Source organism: Erinaceus europaeus, chromosome 13, assembly GCF_950295315.1.
Source record: "Erinaceus europaeus chromosome 13, mEriEur2.1, whole genome shotgun sequence".
NCBI classification, from domain to species: domain Eukaryota; kingdom Metazoa; phylum Chordata; class Mammalia; order Eulipotyphla; family Erinaceidae; genus Erinaceus; species Erinaceus europaeus.
Window position 1 is genome coordinate 54,653,135 of NC_080174.1, and position 16,290 is coordinate 54,669,424.

General features: G+C 38.7%; 1 protein-coding gene across 3 annotated transcripts in view; it reads left to right on the forward strand.

Annotated features, from left to right (window-relative positions):
- The window catches only part of EPS15 (epidermal growth factor receptor pathway substrate 15), a 133,047-nt gene that overhangs the window by 42,300 nt on the left and 74,457 nt on the right, over positions 1–16,290 (forward strand). For all 3 annotated transcript variants that reach the window (XM_060205904.1, XM_060205906.1, XM_060205905.1), the window contains 4 exons: positions 4,010–4,105; positions 5,287–5,352; positions 6,970–7,095; positions 8,964–9,023. In XM_060205904.1, coding sequence (XP_060061887.1) covers positions 4,010–4,105; positions 5,287–5,352; positions 6,970–7,095; positions 8,964–9,023 — 348 coding nt within the window. The remainder of the gene's footprint in view (positions 1–4,009; positions 4,106–5,286; positions 5,353–6,969; positions 7,096–8,963; positions 9,024–16,290) is intronic.

Sequence of the window (16,290 nt, forward strand, 5' to 3'; positions counted from 1 at the left end):
GAGGAGAGAGAAAGATAGACACCTGCAGTCTTGCTTTACTGTTTGTGAAGCATCCTCCCTGCAGATGAGCGAGGGGCTCAACCCTGATCCTTGAGTGGGTCCTTGTGTGTAGTACTATGTATACTTACTTGGGTGTGCCACCGCTGGGCCCCCAGTTTCAAAATTTATTATCTCAAACCTAAAGATGACATTTTTTCAGATTCTTTTTTCTCACTTAGATGATGAAAAACAATATGTTGAATGTTCTTGAAGTGTTGATATAATTATTAGTTTGTACAATTTCCACTATCTGTACCACACTTTTAAAAACATATTCCCATGAGTCAGGCAGTAGCGCAGTGGGTTAAGCACACGTGGCGCAAAGTGCAAGGACCACAGCCAGGATCCAGGTTGGAGCCCCCGGCTCCCCACCTGCATGGGAGCCACTTCACAGGTGGTGAAGCAGGTCTGCAGGTGTCTATATTTCTGTCCCCTTCTCTGTCTTCCCCTCCTCTCTCCATTTCTCATTGTCCTATATAACAACGATGATATCAATAACAACAACAATAACTACAACACCAATGAAAAACAACAAGGGCAACAAAAGGGAAACTAAAAAAAAAAATTATTTATTTAAAAAAGGAGACATTAACAAAACCGTAGGATAGGAGGTGTACAACTCCACACAGTTCCCACCACCAGATCTCTATATCCTATCCCCTCCCCTCATAGCTTTCCCATTCTTTATCCCTCTGGGAGTATGGACCCAAGGTCATTGTGGGTTGCAGAAGGTGGAAGGTCTGGCTTCTGCAATTGCTTCCCTGCTGAACATGGGCATTGACTGGTTGGTCCATACTCCCAGTCTGCCTCTCTCTTTCCCTAGTAGGGTGGGTCTCTGGGGAAGTGGAGCTCCAGGACGCATTGGTGGGGTCGTCTGTCCAAGGAAGTCTGGTCGGCATTATGCTGGCATCTGGAACCTGGTGGCTGAAAAGAGAGTTAACATACAAAGCCAAACAAATTGTTGAACAATTATGGACCTAAAGGCTGGAATAGTGCAGATGAAGTGTTGGGGGGTACTCACTGCAGACTGTTGTGTACTTTTGCTTTCAGGTATATATTTTTCCCTAGTTTATGGATATCTCAGGGGACCTGGTCTATATCTAGGTTTTGGGACTTTGTTAGGAAGTGAACCACCTGGAATGGAGAATACTATGAAAGGAAAGGTCTCACCCGAGTAATGAAGCTGAAGGGTTGTCATTCCACACCTGAAGTCTCTGGACACAATCTCTGGACACAGTCTCTGGACACAGTATGAAGTGAAACATGCTGAGGTGGCACTCGTTTCATTGATTAGGTTGTGTTCGGCGGATGCAATATTATTTGATATGAATTGAGAGAAGCATGCAGGAAAGTGCACCCCACTCTGAGGTTCCAGGACTAGGGGAAATATAGGCTCTATAGTGGAAATGTGAGGTTCCTGCTGTCTTAGGATTCAAGAAGACAATGGATAGTTATTGTTATCATCACATTAATTGGTAATTGGGCTAACTTTGAAAAGTCCCTTTGTTAGGATTTGCTGTATAATACCCAACATCTTGTATATAGCTGTGCCTCCAGTTGCTTCTGTTCTCCCTGGTCTAGGCTTTTGAGAGAATCAACATATCAAAGACTCAGCGTATGTATTAAAAAGACTCAGTCTGTGCTTTAAAAAGTTTGAGACATAACAATCAATTTTCCCCCTCTCATATTAAATTAAATAGTGATTTATATGACTACACTTTAATAGGAGTGTACATTAACACCATTCCCACCACCAAAAGACTGTGTCCCATCCCACCCATCCACTCTTGCCCCCCTGCCGCCGTGGGAAGCCGAATGTCCACCCTCCCCCTCACCACAGGGTTTTTACTTTGGTGCCCTACTCTAGATTTAGTCAAATCCTGCTTTTAGTTTCCCTTTCTGTTCTTCTTTCTCAACTTCTGTTCATGAGTGGGATCATCCCATACTCATCTTTATCTTTCTGACTTAGCTCACTTAACATAATTCCTTCTAGCTCCATCCAAGATGGGTCAGAGAAGGTGGGTTCATTGTTCTTAATAGCTACGTAGTATTCCATTGTGTTTATATACCACAGCTTTCTCAGCCACTCATCTGTTGTTGTGCACCTGGGTTGCTTCCAGTTTTTTAGCTATTTTGAATTGTGCTGCTGTGAACAAAGGTGTACATATTCCCACTTTTTAGCATTAATTTTTCTATTTATGATGTTAGATACATTTTGGCATTTAGATCTCTTACTTTTTAAAGCAAGTATTTTTTAAACAATTTTTAATTTATAAAATGGAAATATTGACAAGATCATGAGATAAGAGGGGTACACTTCCACTCCGTTTCCCATCCCCTCCCTTGATAGCTTCCCTATTCTTTATCCTTCTGAGAGTATGGGCCCAGGGACATTATAGGGTACAGAAGGTGGGAGGTTTGATTCCTATAATTGCTTCCCTGCTGAACATGGGCTTTGGCAGGTGGATCCATACTCCCAGCCTGTCTCTTTCTTTTCTTAGTGGGCCAGGACTCTGGGGAGGGGAGGTTCCAGGACACATTGGTGGGGTCATCTGCCCAGGGAAGTACGGTTGGCATCATGTTAGCCTCTGGAACCTGGTGGCTGAAAATGCCTTAAGATATAAAGCAGAACAAGTTGTTGACTAATCATGAGCCTAAAGGTAAGAATATTGCAGGTAGGGAGTTGGGCGGTAGCGCACCTGGTTAAGTGCACATGGCGCAAAGCTCAAGGGCCGGCACCAGGATCCCTGTTCGAGTTCCTGGCTCCCCACCTGCTAGGGAGTCACTTCACAAGCGGTGAAGTAGGTCTGCAGGTGTCTTATCTTTCTCTCTCCCTCTCTTGTCTTCCCCTCCTCTCTCCATTTCTCTCTGTCCTATCCAACAACAATGAAATCAATAACAACAACAATAATAACTACAACAATAAAAACAATAAGGGCAACAATAAAGGGAATAAATAAATGTAAGAAAAAAAGAATATTGCAGATGAATACTTGGGGGTCTCCATTTTGGAAAAATCTAGTAGGTCTATTTTAGGTATATTCTAAGGGGCCCATGACTTTACTAGTTTTGGACAGAGCCCAACAGCTAACATGCAGGTGGGCTAGGAGTTATTGTCTGGGAAGATGGTATTAGAGTTGAGGATAGGACTAGAAAGTTGGAGTGGGATAGAGAAAGCTCCCAAATATGGGAAATATATATAAATATCATTAACTGTAAACCTCATCGATCTGGGATCCATGTCTATCCATATTCAGTATAGGAACCTGTGTGACTTCTGCATCCTGGTCAGTCTGAGCTTGCATTTCTTGGTCATGGCTAGGAACTTCTAGGCTGCACTCATTTCAGTACCAGCCTTCCTTGAGAGGCAGAGAATCTTGACCCAGCCTTCCTCCGGAGAGTTGTGAATTTCTACCACTGTTGTTCTATACTGATCAGGGCAATGTACTGTAGAGGCCCCAAGAGGGTTTATGATGTTGTTCCTGTGGAGGTGACCAGTGATAGTGGAGAGAGGGATCTTTTGGAGGTCTAGGTCCATTATATCTATATGGGAATCCCAGGATTCCCTGACTAGGGCCTCGGATGATGAGGTGGCCTGGTAGTGACCGAAAGGGCCATCATTAACGTATGAAACAGACAATATTCTTCTTTTAAAAAAATATTTATTTATTCTCTTTTGTTGCCCTTGTTTTTTTTTTTATTGTCATAGTTACTATTGTTGTTGATGTCGTCATTGTTGGATAGGACAGAGAGAAATGCAGAGAGGAGGGGAAGACAGAGAGAGGGAGAGATAGACACCTGCAGACCTGCTTCACCGCCTGTGAAGTGAACCCCCTGCAGGTGGGGAGCCAGGGGGTCAAACCAGGATCCTTACATAGGTCCATGCACTTTGCGCCTCCTGCGCTTAACCCACTGTGCTACTGCCCAACTCCCCAGACAATATTCTTATTATTCATACTTTTTTTCTCAGGAATTCTTTGTTGCTTTGCGTCTTGTGGCCTGCGCTCAGAATGGATTGGAGGTTTCATTGAATAGTTTGAACCTGGCTGTTCCTCCACCAATATTCGTAAGAAAATACTTTTCACTTTGAGTTCTGTTTAATTTATATCACATGACTTGAAATTTTATATTATGAAAGCTTTTCCCTACGCTTAAACCTCAGCTCCTTGTTTTTTTTTTCCCTCAATGACTGTTACTGTTAAGTAGCTTCTTTCTTCTGTGTCCTTCCAGAGTACTATGTGTAATTTTCATATGTGACTACCTATAAAAGACAAATATCCTCATTTTATATTAATTGTGGCATACTAGGTATGCAGTTCTATTTTTCTAGTAATATGATTTAGAAATTAGTACATTTTACCATATGAAAGCTGCCTAATTTTTTATAGCTGTATAGTATTTCCTTGCTTTACTGTCTACTATAATTTAACTTCTATTCATAGATTTTAGCTTGTTTCTAATGTTTTATTTCTAAATAAAAATATTTTAAAATTGAATAATAACCTTGACTATATGTCCTTTTGCATATGCAGTAATATGTGTAAATTCTCAGAAGTAGAGTTAATCTTTCAACAATTTATCCATTTCACCAGCTTAAGTATTTTATCAACATCCTATGCATTTCAACAGTTTTAAATTTTTTATCAGAGCATTATGAATTTAACATTAGTTTTGAGAATTTTCCTTGTCCAGGTAGAGGGTGAGAGGGAGATGGAGAAGGCAAGACATAGCAGCACCATTGACTACTCACGAAGCCCCCCTTTTGCATGCTGCTTCCATGTAGTGGTGAGGGGCTTGAACTCGGGTCCTCTGCATGACAAAGTGTGTGCTTTACCCAGTGAGCTATTTACCAGCCACTTAGGAAGTCAAGTACTTGTAACTTAGAAGTCAAAAGTGTGTTCTTGTCCTAGAAGAATTTCCATAAGTACCCTTGGCAAAAAGTTATCAGTTAATAGGTCCATAAATATTTTTGTTATATTCAGTTATCCTTATTTTTATCTCAGTCGTGATAATGCCTCTTCTTTCATACTTACGTGCTTTAGTTTATTCATATAATTTATAGTTGACTGCAACAATTATTTCAGGATCATTTGTATTTAGACAAGTCAGATTTAATATAAAATAGTTAATTTAGAATAGTGTTCTGTATGCATTGAGACCCATATTTTGTATTATTTATTTAAATTCAAATACCATCTTTTCTTTATTGTTTTACGCGCTTTATGTGCTGCTTTTTTTCCTTTTTAGCATGATACCAGTAGTCCTTTACTAATCAGTGGGACCTCTGCAGCTGAGCTCCCATGGGCTGTAAAAGTAAGTAAACTTTCTAATTAATCTTGTTTTGCTTCCTACTCATAAAATCCTTTCCCTAGTTTCAAAATATAATGCAATCTGCATTAGACTTTGACTTTTTGCTATAGAAGGCTAGTAGGGAAATACTGATGCTAGGAATATTTTGAGGAACTTACAACTCTGCTAATCTGTTATAGATGTAAACTAAAAATAGGCATGTCCCAATCCTGTATGAATTAAAATATTTGATGAATAGGCAGCTTACCCCACTGGTATTACTGCTTGAAAATTCTGATTTACTCGGTGTTTCCTTTGTGACTCAAACAATTTTTTATGAAATGCTTTTCTGAAATGGACACTTTGCATTGCAATTATTTGGAGGTGTCACACTGGTTGTATATATTTTTCAAATTTCTTTTTAAATGTAAATATTTTTATATTTTAAAATTGTAATTTAGAGCTGGGGAGATAGCACAAGAGTTGCACACCAAACTTTCATGTCTGAGGCCTGGAGTTTCCAGATTTAATTCCCAGAATCACTATGTGCCAGAGCTAAGCAGTGCTCTTACCTCTCTTTTATTAAAATAAAATAAATAAATTGTTAAAAATTATAATTTAAAAGTAGTTTCGTAATATAACAGGTCAAACAATCTTGTACTTTCATGTAGTACAGGGACTTCAACCTGGGGCCTCATACATGGCTAGAGACTTACCCAAGTAAGTGAGCTGCCTCCTTAAGATTGTGTTTTAGCTATAAGAGGAATGGAGGGGTTACTGGACTTTTCAGTAGAATTACATGTGTGTGTATATATATGTGTGTGTGTGTGTGTATATATGTGTGTGTATGTATATATAACATATATTTTACATACATTATATGTAATATAGTATTACATATAATTACACATGTATATATTATATTCAGTACAATTACATGTTTATTTATATTACATATATATATATATATTTGCATGCATGTTTTTTGAAGATTGAACCCAGTCCCTCACACATGCAAGTCTACTTCTCGAACCATAGAATTCTTAAAAATACATATATTTTTTGTTTTTATGACATGGTGGAGGCATGGAGGGGAGAGAGAGAAAGAGAGAGATAAAACAGCATCTCTTCTGTCATATGTGATGCCAGGGATCAAACCTGGGATCCATGCATGGGAGTCTTACGCTTTTCTGCTCTGTTGAGCTATATCTCCCAAGCCATTTTTTTAATTGGGAGGAGTAGACATTTTTTTTAAATTGGGGTAGTAATTGTTTATAGTAAATACAGTTTTTGATACATGTGTAATTTGAGGGGTGGGCAAAACAGTCTCAGACCCCAGCCAGGTCCTCTTCCACCCTCATGCACCAGGACATGAGTGCCCCACGTCTCAAAAGTCCTTCACTTTGGTACAATACACCAAACCCAGTCTAAGTTCTACTTTGCGATTCCCCTTCCTGTTGTCATTTTTTGACTTCTGTCATAGTATTACTTTTAACCTGTTAGTTACTGTGACCTTTTGGGTGAAAGTGAAAAATGTCTTAAATGCTCACTTAGAATATGTTATATTTGAAGATTTAGTTTTTTATAACTTAAGTTAAAATTTCACCATTATTTAACTTGTGATCTTTTTGTTTGTTATAGTCTGAAGATAAGGCCAAATATGATGCAATTTTTGATAGTTTAAACCCAGTGAAAGGACTTCTGTCTGGTGATAAAGTGAAACCAGTGTTGCTCAACTCTAAGTTACCTGTGGATATCCTTGGAAGGGTAAGATGTTTTTAAACTCTTAAAAAGAATTTTTGTGTATTTTAATTATGTATATACCAGGAACATTTAAAGCTCATTATTTACAAATGTACAGTTTTTACTTTTAAGTTGTATTACTACAGAATTTTTGGATTTTGATTTAATATATCAAATTGTTGCTGATTTATTTCCACATTGGTTTATTCTTCCTAAAATATATTACCTGAAATTAGCTATTTATAAGTACTCCTAAGTAATTCCTGACTCCTTTGCAGTGTTTATGCTGATCGCTGTTTCCTCACTTAATTTCTGGGTACCTTTGTCTATATCGTGCTGCATTGACATAAGGAATAATTTCACCAATAAAATAGTAAAATCTACTCTCTAACTAAGCTTTCCTGTCTTTCTAGATCTTTCATAGAAACCTGCAAAGTTGCCAGATGGAGTTGTTGCATGGCTTAACTGTGATGTTTATGAAAAAGTGCTTTGTTTGTTTGTTTATTTATTTTTACCTCCAGAGTTATTGCTGGGGCTCAGTGCCTGCACTACAAGCCCACTGCTCCTGGAGGCCACTTTTTGCCATTTTTTAAAAAATTATTTTTATTATATTTATTTATTGGATAGAGACAGCCAGAAATCTAGAAGGAAGGGGAAGATAGAGAGGGAGAGAGATAGAGAGACACCTGCAGCCTTGCTTCACCACTTGTGAAGCTTTCTCCCTGCAGGTGGGGACCAGAGGCTTGAACCTGGGTTCTTGTACATTGTAATGTGTTCTCTCAACAAGATGTGCCACCACCTGGCCCCTCAATTTTTTTTTTAAAATTGTATAGCACAGAGAGACACTGAGAGAGGAGGAGAAGATAGAGAGGTGGAGAGGAAGATAGACATCTGCTTCACTATTTGTGAACCAACTCCCTTGTAGGTGGGGCTTGAACTGGGATCCTTGCATGGGTCCTTGCGCTTTGTACTATGTATGCTTAACCTGGTGCACCACCATCCAGCTCCCTTGCTTTAGTTTTTTTTTTTTCCCCTTTTGTTGCCCTATTCTTTATTGTTGTAGTTATTATTGTTGTTATTGATGTCGTCGTTGTTAGATAGCACAGAGAGAAATGGAGAGAGGAGAGGGAGAGGGGATGGTGAGAAAGATAGACACCTGCAGACCTGCTTCACCACCTGTGAAGCGACTCCCCTGCAGGAGGAGAGCTGGGGGTTTGAACCGGGATCCTTATGCTGGTCCTTGTGCTTTGTACCACGTGCGCTAAACCCACTGCGTACCCCTGACTCCTTGCTTTAGTTAGTTTTTTTTTTTTAACCAGAACACTGCTCAGCTCTGGTTTATGGTGGTGCTGGGAATTGAACCTGGGACCTCAGAGCCTCAGGCTTTTGCATAACCATTATGCTGTGTCCCCAGCCCACTGCTTTAGTTTTTTAAAGGCACTTTGTGCATAAGTATTTCCTAACATGAAAGGAACAAAGTGTTGTATTTTTAAAAAAAATGATTTCTTTTTAAAATACCTGGCATTAGGAATTACTAGTTTTTATAGTAATAATATAGTTAGTAGCCTATAATAGTGATATAATACAGTGATCAGCATAATTCAAACTTCTCAGAGAAATAGATGTTATATAATACTTAGGTGAAAGTGCTTTCCTTCATTTATGTACTTTGGTGTTTACATGTATCACATGTGATGAAAGATAGTTAATCTGCCCCACCTGCTGGGGGAAGCTTCACAAGTAGTGAAACAGTGCTGCAGCTGCCTCTTTCTCCTTCCCTCTCTATCTTCCCTTCCCCGCTTTCAAATAAAGTAAATAAATAAATAAATACCTTTTGAAAAGAAATATAATTCTTTTCTCTCCCTCTCTCTCTCTCTCTCTCTCTCTCTAAGGTTTGGGAATTGAGCGATATTGACCATGATGGGATGCTGGACAAAGATGAGTTTGCGGTTGTAAGTAACATAACACTCTTAAAACCTTAAGCATCTTAATGGTTTTTTTCAAGTTAATTAATTCCCCCTTTTAGTTCATTCTTAGAGGAAAATATATTCCTCTAACATTATTGGCAAGAAAGTTTTCCCTAGAATTTATAGGTAATCAATCAATATTTCATCTGTTAATTATTTTATTTTTAAAATTTCTTTATTGGGGGATTAATGTTTTACAGTCTATAGTAATTATAATAGTTTGTACATGCATAACATTTCCCAGTTTTCCACATAATAATTCAACCCCCACTCGGTCCTCTGCCATCATATTCCAGGACTTGAACCTCCCCCTCAACCCCAGAGTCTTTGACTTTGGTGCAATAATCAATCAATATTTCTAAACTAATGGATAATAGAAAATTGTGTATTCTCTGCTGTCTTTATTTGATTTGATTTTAAATTGTATTGGTACTAATTTTACTTCAAATATATCCCCAGTTTTCACATTTATTTCATTGAAAGAAAACATAAAGAATACTTTCATTTGTGAAGGCAGAGAAAAATTTTTTTTTAATTTTAATTTTATTTTTGAGAGAGCTACAGAGAGAAACACACACAGAGAGAAATTCAAGAGCACTACTCAGCTCTGGCTTATGGTGGTGGGGGATTGAACTTGAGACTTGGGAACCTCAGGCATGAGAGTCTGTTTGCATAACCATTACACTATTTCCCCTGCCTGATGGCAGAGAAATTTTTGACCTCTAATATGGAGACTGTTATTCTTAGTAATTGGATAGTTCATCCCAAATTCATTTTTTAAAAAGTATTTTATTTACTTACGAGATAGAGATAGTAAAATTGAGAGGGGTTGGGGAGATAGATATGGGAGGAGACAGAGACACCTACAGCCCTGCTTCATCACTTGTGAAGCTTTCCTCCTGTAGGTGGGGACCAGGGGCTTGAACCTGAGTCTTTGTGCATTGTAATGTATGTACTTAACCAGGTGCACCACCACCTGGCCCCCATCCCAAATTCATTTCTTCCTTGAAGATTAAACTCTGCTATTTACATATTAATTTTAAGTCTGTAATTCCTCGTTTATCACTTACATTTATCACTGAAAGTTTTCTCTTCAGATTTTCTCTTTTATTTTGCTATAGAATTGTTTATATTTTTGATTTTTCTAAATTGGTGCCAAAGATTGCATTGTTGTTTTTTTTTTTCTCTTTATTTATTTATTTATTTTCCTTTTGTTGCCCTTGTTGTTTAACATTGTTGTGGTTATTAATGTCATTGTTGTTGGATAGGACAGAGAGAAATGGAGAGAGGAGGGGAAGACAGAGAGGAGGAGAGAAAGACAGACACCTGCAGACGTGCTTCACCGCTTGTGAAGCGACTCCCCTGTAGGTGGGGAGCCGGGGGCTCGAACTGGGATCCTTACGCAGGTCCTGGCGATTTGCGCCACGTGCGCTTAACCCGCTGCGCCACCGCCTGGCTCCCTGCATTGTTGTTTATTAAGTCATTTTAAAAAATATTTATTTATTCCCTTTTGTTGCCCTTGTTGTTTTATTTTTATAGTTATTGTTGTTGTTATTGATGTCATTGTTGTTATTGATGTCATTATTGTTGGATAGGACAGAGAGAAATGGAGAGAGGAGGGGAAGACAGAGAGGAGGAGAGAAAGACAGACACCTGCAGACGTGCTTCACCGCTTGTGAAGCGACTCCCCTGCAGGTGGGGAGCCGGGGGCTCGAACTGGGATCCTTACGCAGGTCCTGGCGATTTGCGCCACGTGCGCTTAACCCGCTGCGCCACCGCCTGGCTCCCTGCATTGTTGTTTATTAAGTCATTTTTTAAAATATTTATTTATTCCCTTTTGTTGCCCTTGTTGTTTTATTTTTATAGTTATTGTTGTTGTTATTGATGTCATTGTTGTTATTGATGTCATTATTGTTGGATAGGACAGAGAGAAATGGAGAGAGATGGGGAAGATAGAGAAAGGGAGAGAAAGACACCTGCAGACCTGCTTCATTGCCTGTGAAGTGACTCCCCTGCAGGTGGGGAGCTGGGGGCTTGAACCGGGATCCTTACACCAGTCTTTGCACCACCTGTGCTTAACCTGCTGCACTACTGCCTGACTCCCACATTGTTATTTTCTAAATCTCCTCTGGCTTTTTGGTTATGATCCCTTCTCTTTCCAAATTTTATGTATGATTTTTATTCTTCTTATTTTTTTTTTTTATTGAGTTTTATCTAGCTTTTTAAACCTTTAACCATTATCTTTTGGTCTTCCAGCCCCTGCAGATTCTAGCACATTGTTTTGTAACCCAAATTCTAGATTTTAGTCAGCTAATTTAGTACTTTTGAGTCTATGATTGTTCTTATAGTTTGTCCATATTAATACCCTCACTCACATAGGTCTTTTCCCACATTTTAATTTGTCTGAGTGGGTGAACATAGCACATATTAATTTTTGTTTTATGTGCTACTGGGGAAGGAGTCTTGTGTGATACCACTGCTGAGCAGTCTTCCTGGGGCTGCCATTTTTCATTCTTTATTCTAGAGAAATAGAGAAGAGAGAGGGAGAGATAGGAACCACAGAAAGTAGTACAGAGACAACACTGTCGTGCTCTACCACCCAAGAAACTCGACTATTGTTATCCCTGGTGCCTTCGTGGTGCAGGGGCTCCGATTCAGAGCCTTATGTACAGCACTGTGTGTCTTTTACTGGGTGAGCTGTCTCCTAGCTGCTTTTCAAAACTAGACTTATTGCAACATAGCCAGTTTAACTACAACTGCAAGTCATTGATTTTTAAAAAAAAAATTTTATTTATTTATAAAAAGGAAACACTGACAAAACCACAGGATGAGGGGCACAACTCCACACAATTCCCACCACCAGAACTCCGTATCCCGTCCCCTCCCCTAATACCTTTTAACACTCCTGTTCTTTAACCCTCTGGGAGTATGGACATGGGATGCAAAAGGTGGAAGGTCTGGCTTCTCTAATTGCTTCCCTGCTGAACATGGGCATTGACAGGTCGATCTGTACTCTCAGCCTGCCTCTCTTTTCTAGTGGGGCAGGGATCTAGGGAATCGGAACTCCAGGACACATTGGTGGGGTTGTCTGTCCAGGGAGGTCTGGTTGGCATCATGGTAGCAAGGTCATTGACTTTTTAAAAAATATATTTATAAGTATCAATATATTTTTAACTAAATTAAAAAATTGATCTTACTCTTTGAAAATAGAAATAATTTTTAAAATACTCTTTACATTTGAATTTTGCAGAGCTCTGAACATTTTACAACATCTTCCTGAATAATAAAAAGCTAATGTGCTTACTCAAACGATCAGTTATTTTGGATAATAGTTGTTAATATTGTGCTCATTTCTTTGATTTTTTTTCATTAGTATTTAATTTTACTTATTAATGGAAACTGATTCAAATAAATGATAACTATGTGCAAAACTTTCCTCTTTCATTTGTTTGCCAGCAGGGTTACTGCTGGAATGCTCTCGCTACCATGTTTTTTTCTCCTCTCTGATAGAGAAGCAGAACAAGAAAAGGGAGGGGAGGAGGGAGGGAGAGAGAGAGAAATATGCAGTGCTGCTGGACAATAAAGTTTCCCTATTGCAGATAGGGCCCTGGGATTTGAGCCCAGGTCGTCACATACAGTATATACTGGGTGCCTTACCACCAGGCCCACAAGACTTACCTCTAAGATTTTTACTCTTTCCTTTGGAATAAATGGTTTCTTTTAAAGAACCAGTATATGCTGTCTATTTTTTGAGTGGGAACAAATAAAAATGAAGTTAATGAGATGGTCTAATTTAGTTTGTTGAAGTGCAGATGAAATCTTCTAAGAGTAACTATTTCACTAATGAACCAAAGCTTTATTAACCTGAGTATTTGTTTTGAAGACTTTTAAATTCTTAACTATTTTCTTTATTTTCTTCTATAGAATAAATAATATTTTCTTTTATAGAATAATTTTGATTGTTTTACTGAATTAAATAAAATTGAATTTCGTAAAAGATTCTTTAACTTGTATAACTTTTTTTTTTTTGCGATGAGTTCTTTTAATGAGTGGTCCCTGTTTCTTTTCAAATGTAAATGCTTTTATTATTTTCTGAAACCCAAATAGTTTAATTAAAAATCTGGAATGTAGAGTATCTTTGATTTTTTTTTTTCTCTCTCTCCTCTTTAACTGAGTTTGTAATAGTCACTCCTTGTGATGTCTTGGGTTTTCTGGCCACAAAATGACTGTTGAGGGTGTTATTTGTGTGTGTGTACACATAAAAATGTAAAGTAGATCCTAGAAAGAATTTGTACATCTTTGAATATACTTTTAAAAATAAAAAAATATATATTTTTATTATTTAACTACTCCTGGGGCTATTGCTAGAGTTCATTGCCTGCACTATGAATTCACCACTCCTGGTGGCCATTTTTTTCCCCCTTTTTATTTTATTTCTATTTTTATTTGATAGAACTGAGGGAAATTGAGAGGGGTAGGCGAGATAGAGAAGGAAAGAGAAAGACACATCTGCAGAGCTGCTTCACCGCAGGTGGGAGCAGATGCTTAAACCCATGTCTGCACACAGTAATGTGCACTCAACTGGGTATGCCACTGCCCACTACCCAGCGCCTGTCTTACTTCTTAGTAGAACGTTTCTAATAGGGTTCTGGAGGGGATAGTCCCTTTCAAGTGTCAATTTGAAAACTCATTGTGTATACATTTATGACATTGTTATTGGACCAAAGAAGGTGATGAATAAGTTTGTTAAAGTTTTGGATGAGTTGACACTATGGAATCCTAGCGTACTAAAATTGTTTTTTGTTTTATTGAGACTGCAGCTGCTACTTTTAAACTTAAAGGGGAGGCTTCTATATCTGTTGTTCTCCAATTTGGTAAATGAGATTTTCACAGATTTTGAGAGTTGGAGATGATCTCATAAATTTGCTCCTATGCAGAGGAATTAGTGACAAAACCTGGACTATACCTTCTAGATTATGCTCTTTAAAAAAAATTCTTCATATTATGAATGGTTTCAAGTTCCAGAAAAGATTCAGATATAGTCTAGAGTGTACCTCAATAGTTTTTACCCAGCTTTCCATATTATTAACATGTACCATGGTACTTTTGTCCAAACTAAAACTAATGTTAGTATACTACTATTAATGAAGCAGCAGACTTGAGGGGGTTGAGGAGGTGGCCCAGTAATAGAGTGCATATCCTGCATGAATCAGGCCCTGGGGTCAATTCCTGGGCCAATATTAAACAAACAGAAAACTCATCTAGACTTTCTTTGGATTCCATTGGTGTTTCCTTCCTGTCCAGTATCCATTCTAGTTAGTGCACTGCATTTAACCATGATGTCTCATCACTCCCTCTGCTATACGATAGTTTTTTCAGTTTTACCTAGTTTTTCTGGGATATTGAAGTGTACTAACTAGTCATCCTGAATACTTCCTAGGATAGGTTTGTCTTATGCTTTACTCATGATTAGATTGGAGGTGTGGGTATTTTTGGAAACAATGTCACAGATGTGAAATGCCTTTTTCAACACATGTATGGAGGGGGTAGTGCATGCTGCCATTGGTGATGTTAAACTCAATCACTTGGTTAAGGTGGTATTTGTGAGGTTTCTCCACTGTAAGTTTACAATCCTTGCCCCCTTTTAAAAAAAGTATGTATGTATTTATTTATTAATGGGGTGGGGGGAGGAGAGAGGGGGAGAGATCAATACCCAGAGTATTGCTCTAACTTATGTGATACTGTGGGGATTAAACTAAGAACCTCATGCCCAAGAATCTATTGCTCTATCCACAGCAACACCTTCCAGGCCACATGTTGCTCTCTTCTTTGGAGAGATAGGTTCATTGCTATTTATACTTCGTAGACTTCATCCTTTATCATTATTTTTTAGTTCTTCATAATCCTTAAAATTTTCTGTCAGGTATCTTTTTAGATTGAAGGCTTTCTAAATTTTTATCATTAGTATTTGTAGTGTCATCATAATGTGAGAAGATTTTGGCATTTGGAGATCATAAAGGACCTATACTTTTCTGTGTTAGCATGTTCACACTGAATTGAAAAAATTAAAATATTTTATTTATTTATTGATGAAAGGGATGGGAAGGGAGAGAGGAAAAAAAACCAAACAGATACCACTTCAGTACATGTGCTGCTAGGGATCAAACTCAGGACCTCTTGCTTGAGAGTCCAACACTTTTATTTACTGCACAATCTCTCTTGGACCACACTGTACTGATTTGAAATTAACTTTTTACATGTTTGCTCTTTTTACTTTGCTGTTAAAATCATGCCCCCAGCTGCCCACCTGCAGGGGAGTCACTTTACAGGCAGTGAAGCAGGTCTGCAGGTGTCTGTCTTTCTCTCCCTCTCTCTGTCTTCCCCACCTCTCTCCATTTCTCTTTGTCCTATACAGTAACAACGATAATAATAACCACAACAGGGAGTCGGGCAGTAGTGCAGTGGTTAAGCGTGCATGGCGCAAAGCTCAAGGACTGGCATAAGGATCCTGGTTCTAGCCCCCAGCTCCCCACCTGCAGGGGAATCGCTTCACAGTTGGTGAAGCAGGTCTGCAGGTGTCTGTCTTTCTCTCCCCCTCTCTGTCTTTCCCTCCTCTCTCCATTTCTCTGTCCTGTTTAACAACAACAACATCAATAACAACAGCAACAATAAAAACAACAAGGGCAACAAAAGGGAAAATAAATAAATATAATAAAAATTTAAATAATAGTAATAATCACAACAATGGTAAAAAAACAACCAGGGTAACAAAAGGGAAAAAATAGCCTCCAGGAGCAGTGGATTCATGGTACAGGCATGGTACAGGCACCGAGCCCCAGCAATAACCCTGGAGGCAAAAAAAAAAAACAAACATTTTTTTAAAAAAAAACTTGTATTTCTGGTCCTAGCACAGTATCTGGTGGTTAGAAATTTCTTGGCAATTAATTTTTTGAGCTAATTTTTTTTTTTTCCTCCGGGGTTATTGCTGGGCTCAGTGCCTGCACCATGAATCCACCGCTCCTGGAGGCCATTTTTCCTCCTTTTTGTTGCCCTAGTTGTTGCAGCCTCGTTGCGGTTATTATTGCCATTGTTGACGTTGCTTTGTTGTTGGACAGGACAGAGAGAAATGGAGAGAGGAGGGGAAGGCAGAGAGAGAGGGGAGAGAAAGATAGACACCTGCAGACCTGCTTCACTGCCCGTGAAGCGACTCCCCTGCAGGTGGGGAGCCGGGGGCTCAAGCCGGGATCCTTAC